The sequence below is a fragment of the Apteryx rowi genome, unplaced genomic scaffold (genome assembly GCF_003343035.1).
Source record: "Apteryx rowi isolate R43461 unplaced genomic scaffold, aptRow1 scaffold_2, whole genome shotgun sequence".
Lineage (NCBI taxonomy): Eukaryota > Metazoa > Chordata > Aves > Apterygiformes > Apterygidae > Apteryx > Apteryx rowi.
The window spans coordinates 9,773,556-9,791,968 of record NW_020448307.1 but is presented as its reverse complement, the minus strand read 5'-3'; the positions used below and the strand labels follow the sequence as shown (position 1 = coordinate 9,791,968).

The 18,413-nt window shown below is 66.3% G+C and overlaps 1 protein-coding gene across 1 annotated transcript; it reads left to right on the top strand.

Annotated features, from left to right (window-relative positions):
• Positions 1–9: 9 nt before the first annotated feature.
• On the top strand, positions 10–12,188 carry CDHR2 (cadherin related family member 2). Its single transcript, XM_026063565.1, is given in 33 exon segments — positions 10–84; positions 87–169; positions 1,936–1,994; positions 2,372–2,437; positions 2,560–2,699; positions 3,042–3,095; positions 3,310–3,399; positions 3,986–4,075; positions 4,673–4,795; positions 4,873–5,016; positions 5,159–5,234; positions 5,406–5,512; positions 5,592–5,822; positions 5,914–6,069; positions 6,297–6,464; positions 6,737–6,798; positions 6,909–7,149; positions 7,272–7,508; positions 7,806–7,875; positions 7,967–8,581; positions 8,855–8,926; positions 9,318–9,367; positions 9,483–9,634; positions 9,871–9,973; positions 10,054–10,142; positions 10,490–10,573; positions 10,709–10,786; positions 10,875–10,935; positions 11,038–11,162; positions 11,337–11,450; positions 11,626–11,703; positions 11,803–11,878; positions 12,072–12,188. Coding segments are annotated over 33 exon segments (4,086 nt in total).
• Positions 12,189–18,413: the final 6,225 nt, after the last annotated feature.

The window sequence follows — 18,413 nt, the reverse complement described above, 5'->3', positions numbered from 1 at the left end:
CCCGCTCGCATGGCGCGGCCGCCGGGCCCGCCGGGCTCGGTGTCCGTCCCGGTGCCGCTCCCGCTCCGGCCTCGGCCCGGCCTCAGCCCCGCCTCATGGTGCCCCCGCGCCCGCCGCGCAGATGGAACCGGCCGCGCCGCGCCGCCAGCCCCCCCCGCCTCCCGAATGGGCGCGCCCGCCCCCCCACCGCCCTACTGCGCCCAAGAGCGGCGCCGGCGAAACCGCGAGGCGCCGCAATGCTCCGAGCGGCAGCGCACGCCCCCGGCTCGGCGGGCAGGGCTGGGGGAGTGTCCCGGGGCAGCCCCGGGGGGCCTTGCCGGGGGTGTCCCGGGGCAGCCCCGGGCGATTTGGGGGGTATTCTGGATCAGCCCTGCTTCCCCTCACCCCGGCGTGGGGGTCAGGGACCTGTGGGGCTGGATGTCCTGGGGCAACCCTGGTGCCCTCCTAGCTGCACCCTGCAGAGCTGCCCGGCGCCCTGACCCCTGGGCCCCCCCAGTTAATGGGGGCGAAGGGGCCAGGGAAGCCCAGGCCAGGGTGCCGCAGGCCCTCGGGGGCCAGGGCTGGCAGGGCCCGTGCCCCCGCCTCTGGCCTTCTTCTGCCTGAGCGGAGCTGCACAATCCTCCCTTGTCCCCGGCCGGCCCCAAGTAGGTCAGGGAGGCTGGGCTGAGCCCCCCCGCCGCCCCCGGGGAGGGGAGCTGCCGGGTGGGGGGCACAGAGCCCCAGGCTCCCGCCCCAGCGGCCGCTCCGCAGGGTCGGTGCCCACCCCTTGCCCCAGTGGGAGCTGACCCAGAGGATGGGGGACCATACACTGTGCCCTCGGCCCTTTTCGGAGGGCAGCCCCCTCTGTCCTTGGCGGCTCGGGGTCCCCCCACGCGACCGTGGGCCCTGCCACACTCCTGGCATCCGCAGGAGCTGTGGGGACAGCACCCAGCGCGGGGATCCGGGGGGCTGCAGCAGGGGAGCAAGCACAGGGCTGGGCCGGGCCYGGGAGGCGGGGGACGAGCTCGAGGAAGGAGGAAGGTGAGAGATGGATTTCTCACCCCCTAATTCCAGTTAATGATTGATGAACCTGTTTACTGCAGGAGGCAAAGGTCCCCTGCGGTGTCGGGGTGTGGGCGCAGGCGGCCGCCTAGCAGCATCCCCGCGGACCCGGCTGCAGGTAAGGGATGCCAGCCCCAGCCCCAGCCCCCGTGGTCCAGCGGTGAGGGGAGGTGGTGGGTGTCCGGGTGTGGGGAAGAACTGCGGGCCGTGGCCCGAGGAGGGGGGCAGCCGCGGCGGTGTTACAGCCTGCGCCTGGGCTCCGAGCGCTGCCCGGGACGGCCCCGTCGAGCCCGGGGCGATGGGGCCCCGAACTGTGCCCAGGGGAGGGTCCTGTGGGCCCCGAACACCTGCCTGGTCTGCTGCACCCCAATGCCAACCCTGTCCCCCCCATGCCATGGCCCCGAGGAGCCCGTGTCCAGGCTCCCATGGGATGTGGCGCCCCAGGAGAGCAGCAGTCCCATCCCAGGCTCTCCCAAATTCATGCTGCAGCTTGGGGGCACAGGTGGCTCTGGCATGCCAGTGCCGTGGGGCTGGGAACCCCTGGGGGACGMCCGTGTGGGCTCTCCCCTGGCAGCTCCCCAGTGGATCAGCTGGGCCCCCGGCAAACCGAGCCCTCCGGGGCTTGCAGGATGGGCTGTCCCTGTGCCCGGGGGCTACCAGTGGCCCCAAGGCCCGTGGTGGGCTGTGAAGAGGCACAGCTTGCCCCATACRCTGATTTGGGGACAGGACGGAGCCTGACGTCTTGCTCTCCGGCACGCTCAGCCCTGCTTGGTTCAGTGGAGGGGACTCTCCCAAACAGACCCCCTCCTTCCCGCCTGGAAGGGGCCGGGGCAGCCGGCAGGAGAGGCCGGCTGCTGGCCCCAAGGCGCAGGGTCTCCCGTGCTGTGCCCGCAGGCTCCCTGGCAGGATGGCATGGTGCGTGCTGGTGCTGTTCCCCTTTCTCCTGGCGGCAGGTGAGGACTTTGCTCGGCAGCTGGCAAGGGCGGGTGGGAAGCGCCGGAGGTGCTTGAGGCCTCCGGCTCTCGTCCTTGTTTCCTTGAGGGCAGCGGGGACCCCCAAAACAGGTGCCCACCCCCTTGGCACCAGTGTTGGGGACCCAGTGGCTATCCTCCTGCCCCAGGGAGCAGGGATGGCCTGGACCTGGGAGGTGGGCGATGACACAAGGAGGGAGGGTGAGAAACAGCAAGCTGGGGGTTCTCCACTCCCCCGGGACTCAAAGCACCTCCAGGAGGTGAGTGCTGGAGCTGGGCAGGCTCTGCTGGGCTGCAGGGTGCAGGGTCTGGGGCAGAGGCCAGCTCAGGACTGTGCTCAGCACATGTCCTCGCTGCAGTTTCAGGCAACACAGCCCCCTACTTCAACATGAGCATCGTGTATGTGCCAGAGGACCTGGAGACCGGTGAGTGGGGCAGCCTCAGACCTGCCTGGGTGAGGAGAGGCCCGGGGGTGCAGGAGGAGCACCTGGCTGTCCCCCCGCACCCAGGGGCCCCGGGTGGGTACTGACGCTGCCCTTGTCCCCAGGCCAGGAGGCCTTCCAGTTGCAGGCTTTAGATGTGGACGGGGACCCGCTCACCTACAGCATCAGCGGGTCGGAGGCCTTCTACTTCTCTGTCGTTGCCCAGACAGGCCAAGTGCTGCTCAGGAACCCTCTGGACCGTGAGGTGAGGACAGAGACCCTGGCCCCGAGCTGTGAGCTGGTGTCTTGGATGCTGGTGGGCTCCAGGGAGTCCTGTGGGAGAGCTGCAGGTCACTGCCGTGGGGCAAGGCAGCTCTGGGCTCTGCCCAGGGAACCGCTGTGGGTTGGAGGCTGCGGGCAGAGGTGCACGTCGGGGAGCCAAGGGCTGGGGCAGGGAGTGAGGGTTGTTTTCCACCAACTCCCTGGCCCCAAACCCTAGCTCGGGGAGGGAGAGCTGGCCGGGGGGAGCAGCACACCCGAGGGTTGTGGGTGGGAGGTTTGAGGCCTGCCTGGCTCTGACTGAGCCCCATCGTGTGTCTCCCCACAGTCCCTGGCCAGGCTCACGCTCACCATCACGGTGTCCGACGGGCAGAACGACGCAGTGAGTGCCGGGGTCGCAGCGTGGCGGGGGGGGCTGTGGCAGGAGCCGGGGGCAAGCGGGGTCTCAGCATGGACAAGGATCAGTGGTGAAGGGTGCCGGGGCCACACTGCGTGGCGGGGCRGGTGCGGGGACGTGGGGCGCCGGAGCCTCCCCTGGGCACCGCACCTCCCTGCACCCGCCCTGCACCGTCACCGATGCCCGCTGCTCCCGGTAGGTCTCCAGAAAACTCACAGTCATCGTGGAGGACCGTAACGACAACGCCCCCGTCTTCCAGAACCTGCCGTATGAAACCACCRTCGCCGAGGTAGCTCCCCACGGGGAGCAGGGCAGGCGCGCGGGGCTGGCCGCCGTGCCACGGGCATGCCGGGAGCAGGGCGATGGCGTGCCGGGAGCAGGGTGATCGCACGCCTGGGAGGGGGGTGGCCGCGCGCCAGGGAAGGCCTGACCTTGGAGCAGCGCGTGCCAGGGCTGCTCCCGGGYGGATGCCTCCATGCCGGTCCTGGGCGCTGGCGGAGTGCTGGGACTCTGCCCTTGTGATGAGTTAGCAATCAGGGAGTGCCTGAGCCACCTCTCCGCCCAGGCCGGGGTGAGGCCAGTTTGGGGTGCAGACGGGTTGTGAGTCTGAGCCTGACCCTCCCAGATGGCCCATGGGCCAGGTCGCAGCCCCTGCTCCTGGGGACCCCCATGGAGGGCAGTGGGGGGACCTGGATCCAGCCCCCTGCCCGGCGTGAGCAAGGATAGCAGCTCAGCCCTGCGCATCCCGCGGCCCCAGGCAGCCCCCCAGCCCTGCAGGGCTGGGACACCCCAGGCCAGGGTCGGCGGGGTCAGGCTCAGCACCACCTCCCCTGCCCTCCTGGGCAATGCCTTCACCGCTCGGCCTGTGTCCCCAGAACGCAACGGCCGGCAGCATCATCTACACTGTGTTAGCCAACGACAGCGACACCGGGAATGCCTCCAAAGTCAGCTATAGCATCGAGGAGGTGAGCTCCGGGGTGCCTCGGACATTGCCCTGGCTGCAGGCTCCTGTGTGCTGGGGTTTGGGGGGCTGGGAGGATGCTTGGGGTCCCAGGGAGCCGCTGGCCCCCTCCCCGGCAAGCTTTCTGCCCCACTGCAAAGAACTTGGCTTGTCTTGACCATGTGGGCCATGGCAAGCCCTGGCATCTCCCCTCATGGAGCCTGCCTGCTCCCAGGCACGGAGAGGGTCCATGCCCACTAGAGAGCAGCAGTGCATCATGCAGCTGGGCACACCATACCCGAAACCCACCTGTGAGCCACCCCCCCGGGGCAGAGGCACGGGGCAGGGGGACCTGGCCAGGGGCAGCCTCACAGCCCTGAGGGAGCAGGGGTGCATGTCGGGTCAGGAAGGCTGGCTCTGCGCCCCCTGAGCAATGGGTGCAACATGCTAGCTCCTGCCAAATGGGGTTGTGAGCTGGGAACAACCCAGGCAGCGAGTGTCCCCACAGCCCATGGGCTCTCTGTGGGCCAAGCCTGACAGAAGGGTGGGAGTTGTGCCCCCATCTCTGCTGGGGCACCTCTGCTCCATGCCTTGGTGACACAGGGTGCCGTCCCACACCCAGGTGATCCCGGACAACACGAAGAATCATTGGCTCTTCTACATCCTGCCCAACGGGAGCGTGGTGCTCAATGGCTCACTGGACTATGCCCAGAACACCTTCTACCAGATCAAGATCCTCGCCAAGGTGGGAGCCAGCTGGGCCAGGGGCACGGGACTGGCAAGGAAAGGTGCCGCAGGGCTGACGGGCACTCTGCTCCCCAGGATGGCGGGGGGCTGCTGCACGGGGTGCTGACCTTCCAGCAGAGCGTGACCTACTTGTCTGTGACCATCCGYGACCTGCCCAACCTCGACCCACGGTTCCTCAATGAGCCCTACTCCAGTTCTGTGCCAGAGAACTGCCCTCTGGTAAGGAGTCTGCCTGCTCCGGTGGCCTGCCTGTGCCATGGCCCATGCCTGGGGGCTCTAATGCACGGGGGTGTCTGAGCTGCTGGGCATGGTGTGAGGTGGAGGCATCCTGGGTCCTGCCCTCATGGCTGTGTCCCCGCAGGGCACCACCGTGCTGACTGTCACCGCCATTGACAGAGACACAGGGGTGAATGATGAAATCTCCTACAGCATCACCAGTGAGTGAGGGGTGGGACAGGATGGGACGGGCATGGGTGGGTGGCCAAGCGGTAAGGGGCACCACGGGGACTGGTGGCTCACGGGAACCACCAGCCTGCCCCACTGGTGGAGAGAGGGCCAGGCCTGTTTCCCAATGGCTGCAGCTGCTTCCCACTCTTCCCTTGCCCTAGATGCCAGCGTCCCCTTTGCTATCGATGCCATGACGGGCACCATCACTGTGACTGGCCCCCTGGACCGGGAGCAGCTGCCAAATGAAGTGCTGCTGCTGGAAGTCATGGTGAGTAGGAGRCAGCCAGGGAGCCCTGTCCTCTTCCTCCCCCCATATCCATCTGACCCTCTCTTCCCCTCCTGTGCAGGCACGAGAGAAGAGCCTGGACATCTATGGCAATGTGGCTGAGATCAGCACCCAGGTGACAGTCACAGTGGCTGACATCAATGACAACAAGCCCCAGTTCTACCTCTGTTCCCTCTCCAGCTGCAACTTCTCTGCCGATGCCCAGAGCAACTTCACGGGCAGCATTGTGGAGCACTCCTCCTCCAACTTGGCTGTGTCTGGCCTCAGCATTGTCACACATGACCCTGACAAGGTTGGGAGCCTGTCCTCAGGGCTGGGCTGGGGACAGGGGCTCTGGGGCACTCAGCTGGCCGCCCTCACTCCTGCACGTCTTTCCCCGGCAGGGCGTCAACAGCAGTTTTGAGCTGTACCTGCAAGGTCCAAATGCCAGCGCCTTCTTTGTCTCGCCGAAGAAGATTGTGGGCACGGGGGAAGTCCAGATCCTAGTGCAAGACCCACTGTCTGTGGACTACGAAATAAGCCATGTCATGGTGGTGCAGGTGGGACTTGCAGGGCTGGCTCACCATGGGGGACAGCCCCCTGTCCCTGCACACGCTGGGGCACAGGGGGGACATGACTCTTTCCCTGCAGGGCACAGAGGCAAAGGCAGAATGCGACTCTGTGTCTGGGAGCTTGTTTGGTTCAGGGGAGCTGGACCAGAGTATAATGGGTCTCTTTTCTGCCCTTGGAGACCCGTACATGACACTGTCTCTTCTCCATGCTGCAGATCGTTGCTAATGACACAGGGAACCCCACAGACTGCTGCTCCACGGCCACTGTGACCATCAACCTCATCGACAGCAATGACCACATCCCTGAGTTCCCCCGGAGCGTCTACAACCTGAGCGTGGTGGAGAACAGCGTTGCTGGCACCATCATCTCCCCAGGCATCACGGTCAGGTGCTGGGCAGGGAACGGGTGCAGTTCACATCCCCCAAGCTGTGCCTGCTGGTGCAGCTCACTGGCACAGGCACAGCTGGGTTGGCGCGAGGGTTTCCTCATGCRCATACAAAGGATATGGTGCCAGCAGGCACACAGAGTGCGGGGTCCCGCTGTCTGTTTTTGGGGTGCCAGCTCCCAGCAGCAGATCCCCTCTGGTGCCCTGGATTCATCACTGCCCTGGGGGCTGAGACAGATTCGCCTGATATTTCCCTCTCTCTATTTTAGGCCTATGATCCGGATAGTGGTATCCTGGGCCAGATCACCTACCAGCTCTTCCCAGAGAGTGTGTACGTAGGGGCCCAGCCAGCCACAAGCGGGCATCAGCCCTGTGTGAGGGCTGTGGGGCMGTGGCTGCTTCCAGCCCTAAGCCCCAGTAACAGGCCTGTGTGTGCTGCAGCCGGGAAGTCTTCACGGTGAACACCACGAGCGGGGCCGTGCTGGTGCACAATGGAAGCTGGCTGGACCGTGAGACTCGCTCCMTCTATTATGCCAACCTCCAGGCCAAGGATGGGGGCAATCTGACGGGCTCCACGCTGCTGGAGATCACTGTGCTGGATGCCAATGACAACCCCCCCATTGTCACCGGCTCCTACTTCAACTCTGTGGACGAGGGGCAGAACATCAGCATGCAGATCCAGGTATGTGCGGCCTGGGGTGGAGGGGATGACCTGGTGACTGTTGGAGAGGAGACGGGGCCTGTCCCAGAGGTGCCAGACAGCCCTGTTTCTGCTCCCYGACCTTCCTGGTTGTCTCTTTTCAGGCCATGGACAATGATGAGCCTGGCACCCCCAACAGCGAGTTGCGCTTCAAGATCTTGCCAGGGCCGTTCAGTGCCAATTTCACCATTGATGCAGTCACAGGTGAGATGCAYAACAAGGGGCCACTGGACTGCGAAGCCTTGGACGATGACCGTGGGCGGATGGTGGTGACAGTGGAGGTGCATGACCTGGGCACGCCGCAGCTCAGCACCTCTGTCAACGTCACCATCACTGTGGGGGTGAGTCCTGGGCACTGGCAGGGAGGCACTGGGGCAGGCGTGGGCTGGTGGGCTGGTGGCTGTGACCAGACTGATGCACAGACAAGGGAAGGCATGTGAGGTCCCTGGCCATGGCAAGAACACCATGTCCCCAAGCTCTCTGTGGGGGCAGAGGGAATGGCTGAGGCAGGGAGACAGGAAAGGGCTTTTGTGCCTCCTGCCTGCAGGGAGGCGGGGATCTGTGCTCCTGTCCTCCAGCCTGCTGTGGGACCCCCTGTCTCCAAGAGCAGCTGTGCCCATGGCCTTTATCTCCTGCAGGACGTGAATGACAACGCACCTGTGTTCCTCAACCAGTCCTATGTGTTCTCAGTCTTTGAAGGATCTGCAGGTAGGAGCCACATGGCCAGGCCCGTGGGACATACGGGGGCCTGGGGTTGGTGCCTGCTGGTCACTGAGCAAGTATCTGTCTCTATCTGCAGAGCCCTTCGTGGGCAACGTGGAGGCCACAGATGCTGACAAGACGGAYATCAATTCCCGCATTTCCTTCCTGCTTCAGAGCGGCGGCGGCTCCAGCAACTTTCTAATCCGCTCGTCCCGCCTGGGGCCGGGGTACTACAGTGGGCGGCTGTCCCTGGACCCCGATGTGTCTCTGGACTATGACAGCTTGCAGCAGAATTTCTTCTCCCTGGTGGTGCTGGCGGAGAACACAGCAGCGGACAGTGTGGGGGACACTGCCAATGCCTCAGTGATGGTCTATGTCCTAGACGTCAATGATGAGCCCCCCACCATCCTGCCAACCTCTCTGCACGATGTGAGCGTGAGAGAGAATGGCACGCAGGAGGGCCTAGTCTGCACTGTGGTTGGCTCCGACCCGGACACCAACCACTTGCTGGTCTTTGAAGAGCTGGAGGTCACCTGCTTCAAGGGGGCGAGCAGTGCTGGGGAGGTGTGCTGGGACTGGTTTGTGCTGGCACCCAATGGCTCAGTACTGGTGAACAGCTCAGACATTGACTATGAGTTGTGCGATACGGTGGTGCTCATGCTGCGGGTCGAAGATGTGAACACCGAGAAGGGCAACCGCTACAGCCAGAATGGTACAGCGCCCGCACTCCTCTCCTCCCACCATGGCTGGGGCACAGAGGGAGGTGGGACCTGCCTCTCCAGCCCCCCCGGAGGAGCTGTGAGGAGCAGGGTGGGAGCTGGCCAGTTTGGGAATGGAGGGAGGGCATCCTTGGCTTTTTTGGTCCCTGCAGCAGGGACCTGAGCCTACCAGGAGGAAGGGGCTCCTGTCTGTGGAGGGAGGTGTGGAGGAGATCACTGCAGGAATGCTGTTGGTGACCAGAGCTCTGCTTTTGGGGCCTCTACAGAAACCCTGAGGATCCTCATCACTGATGTGAATGACAATGCACCGGTTTTCCTGCCCTCCTCCGAGACGTTTGGTGAGCAGCCGGACCCCATGGGTGCTGTGCGCCCTGTGCTCCTGTCTACGTGTGCATGTGTGCCCTCACCTGTGCACGTTGGCACAAGGCACTCTGTCTTGCTCCCTGGCAGCAGGGTCCTTTCCCCAAAGCTGTTCCCTCCTGTGTACTTCCAACCACTGCTAGAAGTGGGGGGCCAAGGCAGGGCTAGGAGATATGCGGGCTCTAGGGTGGGATTAGTTGATGCTTTTCGTGAGGGCCGTGGCTGTCTCCCCGAGACCAAAGGCAGCACCAGAATGCTTGGAGCTCTGCCTGCCGTCTCTGAGCCCTGGGGTGCATGGGGCACGGGGTCTGCAGCAAGTCTGGCTGCACACCAGCAGGGTCTCACTGTCTGTCCATCTGTCCCTGGCAGTGGTCGTCCCTGATGTCTCTCCTGTGGACCTACAAGTGGCTGTAGCGAAGGTGAGGAGCTGTGTGCGTGCAGCTGTCCGTCTGTGGATTTGGGCTCATCCATCCCTGCCCTGGGCAGGCAGTGGACCATTCCCACCTGTGCTTCTGCCATGCTCTGTGCCCACAGGCCAAGGATGCTGACTCGGGGCCTCGAGGAACTATCACCTTCTCCATCCTCAGTGTGGTGTTCGTGCAGGACAACGGCATCAGCCGGCCCTTTGAGAACCTCTTCAAGGTGGTGACCACAGCCGAGCAGGACGCCTACGTCGGGAGCATCCAGTAACGCCGTGGGTCTGGGCTGGGGTGGAGAGGGGAGTATGGGGCTGGCTCTGTCTCTGTGCAGCTCAGCTCCTGCCTGCTGCCAAGCCAGGGGCACAAGCAAGGCTAGTGCAGGCTGGCCAAGGGCCGAAGGGGTCCTGTCCCGGGCACAGTGGTGGGGTGGAGCTCAGGGGACAACAGTGCCTGGGGACATCCCATGCAGCCTAGTGGGATTGCTGATGTCCCTGTCCTCCCAGGGTGGCCAGCAACCTTGACAGGTCACTGAAGGGGCGGTACCAGGTGACGGTGGAGGCCAAGGATGATGAGGCACCAGTGCACACAACGCAGACTGTGCTGGATGTGAGTGTCACCCCCATCCCCCTGCCTGGGAATGCCCTGCACCCTGACCAGCCCCGCTCACCCCTGCTCTCCCCACGCAGATCTTCACGGTGGATAATAGCTACCTAGTTCGCCTCCAGTTCGTGATCCCAGTGGATGAAGTCCAGAGTAACTTGGACAATATCAAACTGTAAGGGGCGCCTGGCCTGCGGTGGGGAGGGTGTGCTGTGCACAGCGGGGATGTCAGGTACCCCATGCAGCGGGGAGGACATAGGCACATGGGTGCCCCTTGGCCTGCAGGGCAGCTCCTTCCTCACCCAGCCCCCTGAAGGCACCACGSGCTGTGCTATGGGGCTGGGACCCACAGCCCTGGTCTCTTCCAGCCTCACTGGGGGCGAAGGAGATGGGGCAGATGGTGGTCTGGGGAGGGGATCCTCGCTGCAACCGGGGGCTGCAGGGAGGTTGGCTGCTCCCCATGCCTGCAAGCAGAGCAGCAGAACACCCGGCCCAGGCTCCCTGCGTTCCCACTGCTTCTAGGGCGCTGACGATGGCGACCAAGGCACGGGTCTATGTGGTGACCATCCAGACCCAGGAGGATGCCCGCACCTCCCGTGCCTCCCGGTAAGTCGGCCTGGGGGAGTCACCTGGGCCTGCAGGTGTGGAGGGAGGCGGTAAAGAGGGGACATTGTGGTGGCACCTCAGGGCGGGGGCTGGCCCCATGGCAACCCGCTAACCCCATGSCCCTCGCTACTGCAGGGCTCAAGCCAAGTCCGTGATGGAGGTATACTTCGTCTACAGCAACGGCACCGCATTGGAGGTCAACCAGCTGAGCATGTGAGTGCCCGGGGAGGGGGGCCCTGCGGGTAGCACCCCCTCACCCAGCCTGGCCCYGCCACCTCACCTCTCTGCTTGTCCTCGGCAGGCTCATACAGAGCGACCCGCAGGTCTTGACACAGCTGGTGAACCTTGGCCTGGCCGTCATTGTGAGTGGGGCAGGGCAGGGGGCACGGGGAGAGGGCCACAGCCCTGCGCTGGGCACAGGGCCTGCTGCCCGGGGCTGCGCCCTCACCTCTGCTCTGTGCCAGGGCCCCGGCGAGGTGACGAAGCCTGACAAGGAGAAGGAGCTGATTGGCGTCATCGCAGGGCTGGCAGCATTCATGCTCCTCTTCATCCTCATCATGATTCTGGCCTTGGTTCTCACCACCAGGAGGTAGCGCACAGCCCGCACCCCGTCCTGCTTCCCCTAGCATCGCTGCTGCCCTCGTCCTTGCTGGCCACCCCTACAGACCCCAGCCCAGTCCTCGCTCTGCTCCTGCCCATGCCCATGCCAGCGCTCCGGCTCCGACCTTGCCTTTCTCACCTGCCCTGTCCTTGGGCTTTGCAGCTTCAAGAGGAAGCTGAACGCAATGAAGGCTCTGAAGGCAGCCACGACGCTCACACCTGACATGGTGCAGCAGGGACCAGGCATTCCTGGGACCAACCAGTACAAGGCTGAGGGGTGAGTGTGGGCTCCCTGCAACAACTGGGGAGAGCCCAGGCGCAACCCAGCAGCCAGGGGCTGCAGCCAGCAACACCCACGGGCAGCACTTGCTGTCACAACCCCTGCCTGGGGGACATGGCTGACCCACAGTGCTGTGGGGGCTGTCATTCACCTGCCACCCATCCTTCACTAGGGCGAACCCTGTGCTCAACCTCTCCTTCGATCCCTCCCATGACCTGGGCTTCCATGAAGACTCCTCCTCTTTGGCCAGGTGAGCTCTCCAGGCAGGTCCCAAAGGCCATGGGGCCATCACCCTGCATCTCGGCTCTGCTCAGGCTCTCTTTTAACTCATGCCCTCCACTCTCCCCAGCATGAATTCACTGGATGAAAACACAGTAAATGCACTTGGGGATGATACCCCCAAGGCCAAGGTGAGTGTGCAAAGAGCTGCTGGTACCTGGCAGGGAGTCCTCCCCCCCCCCAAGCACTCTGCCCAGCCCTGCTCCTTTCTGCTGTGGCACATGGGCTTCCAGACCCCTTGTGTCCTATTCTCTCCGGACCCCTGACAACCCCCAGCTCCTGGGAGGAAGYGTCCTTGTCCCTGTCCCCTCCTCTAACTGCACTTTCTTCCCGCAAAAGGGCAAAGCGTGGCACGTGGACACCACCAGTGACGAGGCGCTGGTGGCTGCCCTGCACCTGAAGGAGCCCGGCAAAGTAGCATTCATCAACAATGCCTTCACCACCACGGACTTGTGAGCAGGYGCACGAGTGGCAGCAGGGCCAGAGCGGGACTCAGGCGGCTGCTTTGGTGACAGTGTCCTCAGATATCAATAATAAACCTGTCCCACCTGAGTCACACCCACCGCAGTGGCTGTCAGCCCAGTGGTGCCGGGGGGGGGGGGGGGGGGGGGGGGAGGGGGGCAGCCAGCACCCCACAGGACAGCCTTGGGGCATGTGTCAAGCTCTGCCATCTCTTCTGATGCTTCCCCTGGGCAGAGGGTGCTTGTTTCAGGCCACACTGGAGCTGGGGGGAGGTCTGCTGTCACCCCCAGGCTCAACACTTCTCCCTACCACCCGGTCCCTTGGCAGGGCTGCCCCACTCCCATCGGCCCAGTTGGCCCCGGGTGATGGAGGTGCAGGCAGCCACGGGCAGAGGTTTTGTGCAAGGTTTTATTACCCAACATCCAAATTGGCAAATTTAGTCACCCCCCCCCTCCTCCCCCCCCCACCAGAAAAAGAAAAGAAGAAGAAAAAGAAGAAAGTAGGTGGTGAAGTCACTGTGCCTGGGTGCTGTGGCTTGGCACCGCACCAGCCAGCGCGGGGCCCGGAGGGTGAGGACAGGCCAACACGGGGCAGTGGGGGGGACGGCCCCAGCGCCTCGGGCCAGGGCACCACGCTCCCGGCCTCCCCCCCGCAGCCACAGGCACAGCACCCGCGGCCGCAAGGCACGGGGAAGGGCTGGCTCCCGCGGGGCACGGCGGCACGCAGCGGGCACTGCTGCCCCGTGGCGGGGCCACAGCGGCCCTGGCTGCAGGCTGCTGCTTGAGGGAGCCTCTCATAGCCCTCCCCAGGGCGAGACGTGGCTGGCGCTGGCTCCTCCAGCCCAACGCCAGCCTGGGATGTACACCATGAGTTTGGGGACCAACCTCGCCCCCCACCAAGGGGAAGCGGCTGCCCTGGGCCCTCCTGCACCGCTTTGCCCGCACGGGATGGGGCAGCCCCCAGCACCCCCCCTTTGCAGCCTCCTGCAGCTTAGGGTCCATGTCCTTCCAGAGCATGCCGAGACACACACACACGGCGTGCAGTGCTCCCCGTGGGCACGGCCAGCCCTGCGCCGCACCGGCAGCCCCCGGTCCTGCTCACCCTGCTGGAGCCGGCAGCTCCCGGAACCGGGCCAGGGCGCTGGGCCACCCTTTGGCGAGGGGACGAGGGTCTCCATCCCGGGCCCACACACGCGCTCCGGTTCCCTGGGGCCGTCCTCCATGCAGCACAGGCTGCAGGAAGGAAGGAGGGGGCCGGGTCGCGCTCTCAGCGGGAACGCCGGGAGTGGGGACGCTCGCCCGCCTGCCTGCCCCACAGCCAGCCCTGTGCTCCCTGCGCCGTGCCAGCCTGGCAGGGCACAGGGAACACAGCAAAAGCGTTTCCAAAGAGGGCTGCAGGCCACCAGGGAGGAGGTGGCTCCAGGCAGGACACACACAGCTGAAAGTGGCTCTTAAAAAGCTCCAAAAATGCAAACACGGTTCAATAAAAGCCCCCCTCCCCCCCTTCCCTGTAAAATCCCAGCTGTAAAAATTGGCAGCGTTTTGCAGCCAGCACAGCCCAGCTACTGTCCCGGCAGAGCAGCGAGCTGGGCAGGACGGACACGCAGAGGGACACACGGTCACAGCACAGTGCCGCCTCTCTGGGCACGCAGGGCGTCTTAGGCGATGGGGCTCCCTGCTGTGACACCCAGGAGGCAGGACAGACTCACGCCTCCGTGCAGGGCCTCCGGCACGCGGCCGGTGGCGCAGGCTTCATCCCCACCGCCAGCCGCGACGAGGACCTGCCCTGTCCGCAGGGACGGCCCCAGCACACTCCCACGTGCCTCACGCCACGATGACAGGGACAAGCGGCAACAGCCCCAAGCACGTGAGCTCTGTTGCAGTCGTGGCTGGCCCCATGGTCCCTCCAGCAAACCTGTTTCAGAGGGATGCAGAGGCTGCCCCGTGCCCCACGTGGCGCTGCAGGGCCACGTCCTCCGGCTCCCTGGCACCCGTGGCTCCGGGATGGTGCGACAGCAGGGTGCAACGCCTGGGCAGCGAGGATGGAGCTGCAACGGGGCTGGACAAGACGGCAGTGCCCCGGGGACCTGCGTGTGCGTAGCCACGGGCCCAAGAGAGTTGGAGCACCTGGGAGAAGGCAGGATGCTCAGCAGAGTGTGGCCAATTCACACACAGGTGCAGCAGAGCTGGCAGCACCCACTGGTCCCCGCAGCAGCACAGGGTGCCAGCATCCCTCTGGGATGGGGAGCAAAGCTCCTGCCTGGCGTGCGAGCAAGGCCAAAGCTGCAGGGAGACAGCAGCGACCTGCCCGTTCCCCATCCCGAGCCATTGCTGGACCCATGCCGGAGGCAGGAGACGTGTCCTAGGAGCAGCCCTTCTCTGGCTGGAAGGAGCTGGGTGCTTCCTTGTGCTCTGAGGAACGCTGCCCGGCTCCGTCCCTGAGCACAGTGCCGGGGAGAGAGCAGGGCTGGCTCCCAGGGTGGCTCCAGGGTTGGGCCGAGGGGGACCCCAGGCTGCTCCCACCCTCACGGCAAAGGAGACACCTCGTCCCAGTGCGCAGCGCTCTGGCACCAGCCCCAGGAGGTGTGCATGCTGGCCGCGGGCACCTCGGGACAGCAAAGCCTGGCGAGCGGATGCTGGGGGCTGCCTGCCCAGCAGCGGGCAACTCAGGCAAGGCAGCAGCCCCCGGTCAGGGAGCCCCCTGTGTCTCTGGATGCCCCAYGTTGCCCGAGACACCCTGCAGCGCCCTTCTCCCAGCAGTGCGGGCACCGGCTCACTCCATGGCGGGCCCAGCGCGGGAGCAGCACCGCGGCCGCCGGACGTTCTGCAACAGGGCCCGAAAGACGCTGGGCTGCCTCTTCGCCTCGCCTTTGCGGGGAGCCCCCTTGACAGAGCCGGCCCGGGTGCTCTGCGGGGTCACCACCAGCTGCCGCTCGTGCTCCTCGATCTGCTTCTCCAGGTGCTTCTGGATGGCCATGCCCAGCACCTCCACCTCCATGGAGGCCCCGTACACCTCCCACGTCATCCCCTTCTCGTCCCAGCTCACCTCCCGGATGGGCTCCGGAACCTCCTCCACCGCCCCCTTCACGTGCACCTCGGGGTATGAGGTCTGTGGGGATTTAGCCACCGGCGTCATGGGCCCCGTGGCCACCGAGCGGGTCTCCACAGGCATGGACACCTGCATCTCCGCGTCCTTCTTGGAGGGCACCGGCTGCGGGGCAGAGGAGCCTGTCCCTTTCTTGGGGAAGGTGAACGTGCCGGCCCTGTCTGGGGGGCTCATGGGGCTTAAGGCCACCGACACCAGGGACGCTCGGCTGTCCACTTGCGTTCCCATGTCCTGTGTCCCGGCATCCTGGGGTGGGGTCACCTCGAACGAGTAGCTCTCGCACAGCAGCTTCGCTGTCCGGGGCTGCTGGCCGCTCTCCGCGCCCGGCCCCTGGGCTGGGCTCCCCTCCGCTCTGCCCTGTGCCGGGGCTCCTGCCTCGCTCCCCGTGGTGCCGGGGGGGTCCGGCAGCGTGGCCGAGGACGTGCCGCCTGGCGGGGGGCCCTCGCCCCGGGACTGCTCCTGGCCGTGCGTCGGGGCGCAGGCGGGCGGCTCAGCTCCTCCATCGGGCTCCCGAAACGCCACGTGCTTGGCAGGAGCCGGCGCGCTGCCCGCGTCCTTGCCGGGCGCCTTGAGGCAGGGCTCGGGGGTCGCTTTCTCCGTCTGGCCACTGGGACCGCAGGCAGGGGCTACGCTGCCGCCACGCTGTGCCCCGCAGCTCCCCGCGGGGGCCAGGCTCTGCCCCTGCGTCTCCGCGCCGGCGTCCGGGAGGAGCGGGCTGGCAGCTGTCCCTGCCGGCGCCTTCTCCGCCGGGCCCTCCGCGGTGCCCTGGGCCTCCAGCTCGGCGGCGCAGCAGTTCCTCATGGCACGGTCCCCCGCGGCGCAGCCGGCGCCGGGCAGGCAGTCGCTCGCCGGCGGGCAGCCCGGGACGCCGGCACCGGCCTGGCAGCCCTCCTCGGCGGTGGCCGCGCGGCCCAGCAGCTGCAGGCTCTGGGGCTCCTTAGCGCTGCCCATGCCCGGGGAAGGCCTCTCCCATGCTAGTCCTGCCGCGGCGCCTGGCGGGGCTGCAAGAGAGAGACGGGCAGGTGAGCGGCGCCCGCCGCGCCGTGCTTGTGTGCCGCGCGGGCACGCGCTGCGGGGCAGCCTGGGCTCCCTCGAGCGGGGCGCGATCGGTCGTCAGCTCTTTTTTTCCTGCGGCGCCTGTGACAACGGGGTCACGCAGCCGCCCTGGGGACCCCGCCAGCGTCGGCGCAGGCAGCCCTGAATGCCCAGCCCGCCGCAAAGGGAGGAACCGCGTCAGCTGCCTACCGCAAAAGCCAGCCTTCCTCCGAGCTCGAGCGAACGAGGAGCAAGATTCAGGTGTTGCTGTGGCTTCCCCAGCTGCGAGGACGTGGTGCCGGCACCCCTGTGGAGAGAGCAACAGCTCGGGACCGTTTCCCCATGCCACATGCACAGAGAGCCCCGGGCACCCCGGGCTCAGGGGCTCAGCACGTCACCCCGTGTGTCGGCAGGGCGCTCCGGTGCAGCCCGGGGAGGGAGGCGTCTCTGTCGGGCCAGGCACACGCGCAGCCTGCGGCGCATCCCTGCGCTGCCCTTCCTGGGGATCAGCCGGGGCCACCTCCTCTCCCAGCACCCACGCCACCCCCTGGCTACAGCACCCTCGCAAGGGGCAGCGAGAGGAGGTGCCAAATGGCCCCACAGCTCAGCGGGGGCCGCGGAGCACGCGGGAGGCAGATGGGGGGAAGGCAGCCGGATCCCCGATCCTGCACACCTGGGGGTGCCTGGCCCAGCACCCATCCCAGCACCTGCAGCACCCCGGGCTGGGGGAGCTGTGCRGGGCCATGTCTGCTCCTTGGTAGCACCCCACGGAGAGGCCTCAGCACAATCCCGCTCCATTGAAGGCAATTCCCCAGGGCAGCTGGAGCTGTGCCCTGACAGGGGAGCAGGAGCAGGAAGCCGGCTGCCCTCCAGGGCCAGCCACGCTCCCTTTCCACCTGCTTCCACTGTGCTGCTGGAGCCCAGAGGAGCCCAGCACCTTGAGGGACGCCCCCCGACAGGCCACAGCAACCCCCAGCTCCAAGGCCCGCAGTCGGCCCCGCATGGACGCGGTTCCGGATGCACACCGGCACCCCAGCACGGGGCCGGGGCACCTCCAGCCAGCCCCTGCCCAGCACAGGTCCAAGTGGGGTGAGATCACTCTGCCCCCAAAACCTGGCCCCACGGCCCCAGGGAGCAGCTGGGGCACCGCRGGGAGGATCGCCCGGCAGGGCCCCGCAGCGCTGGGGTAGCACCGTGCTCCTTCTTGCTCCAGCAGTTCCGCTGCGCTGGAAGGAGCTACAAACACACGGCTTTCCAACCTCCGCTCGCAGTGAACAGTGCTCGGGGAGGGGAAGGGGCACCCACAGGCACTGGGACACCCAGGACACGGCTCTCCTCCGCACCCTGCCCCGGGGCCGTGCCTGCGCAGCACAGGGGTGAGGCTGCTTTGCTTGGGCGTCTGAGACGCGCTTACATGGCTGCGTGCAGGGCTAATCCCTGCGCCCTGCTCGCGGTGCCCGTGTCCACACCGACACCAAGCCGCACGGCACAGGCCGTACACTGCGGGGACATGGGCCGGCGTCACACAACCAGCCCCAAACCCCCTCCAGCCTCCTAACGCAAGGACCTCTAGGGAAACCATGAGCTCCCCAATGAGACCACGAGCCCAGCCAGTGCCCAGCACACGGCCCCTAATCCAGGGGCACCCGATGCCTCTGGGCACGGGTGCTGCCAGCTGATTCCTACCCCAAGCAGCTGCTGGCCTGGACCCCCTCGGCGCTTAGAGAAGGCACAGCCAAGGAAAACAGGCTCAAAAGCAGCGCAGAGCAAGTCCCCGAAGGCTGCGGGAGCTGGGCCAGCTCTCCCAGCCCTCCCCGGAGCAGGGAGCAGGCAGGCACCGACCCCTCCATCGGCCCCAGCCGTGCCGAGGGGCCCCAAAGGCGGCTGCGCCCCAACCGCTGCTCCCCACGTGCTGCCCCACACGCTGCCGCCAGCAGCCTCCCTGCGCGGGGCCGGCGGGCGCCCCGGCTCAGCACCGAGCAGCCCCGGCACCCCGATGCCCCCGGGGCGCCCCCGGGGCCGTTGCTGGCAGCCGCGCCGCGCACACACGCGTGTGCACACGCAGGCGAGCACGGACAC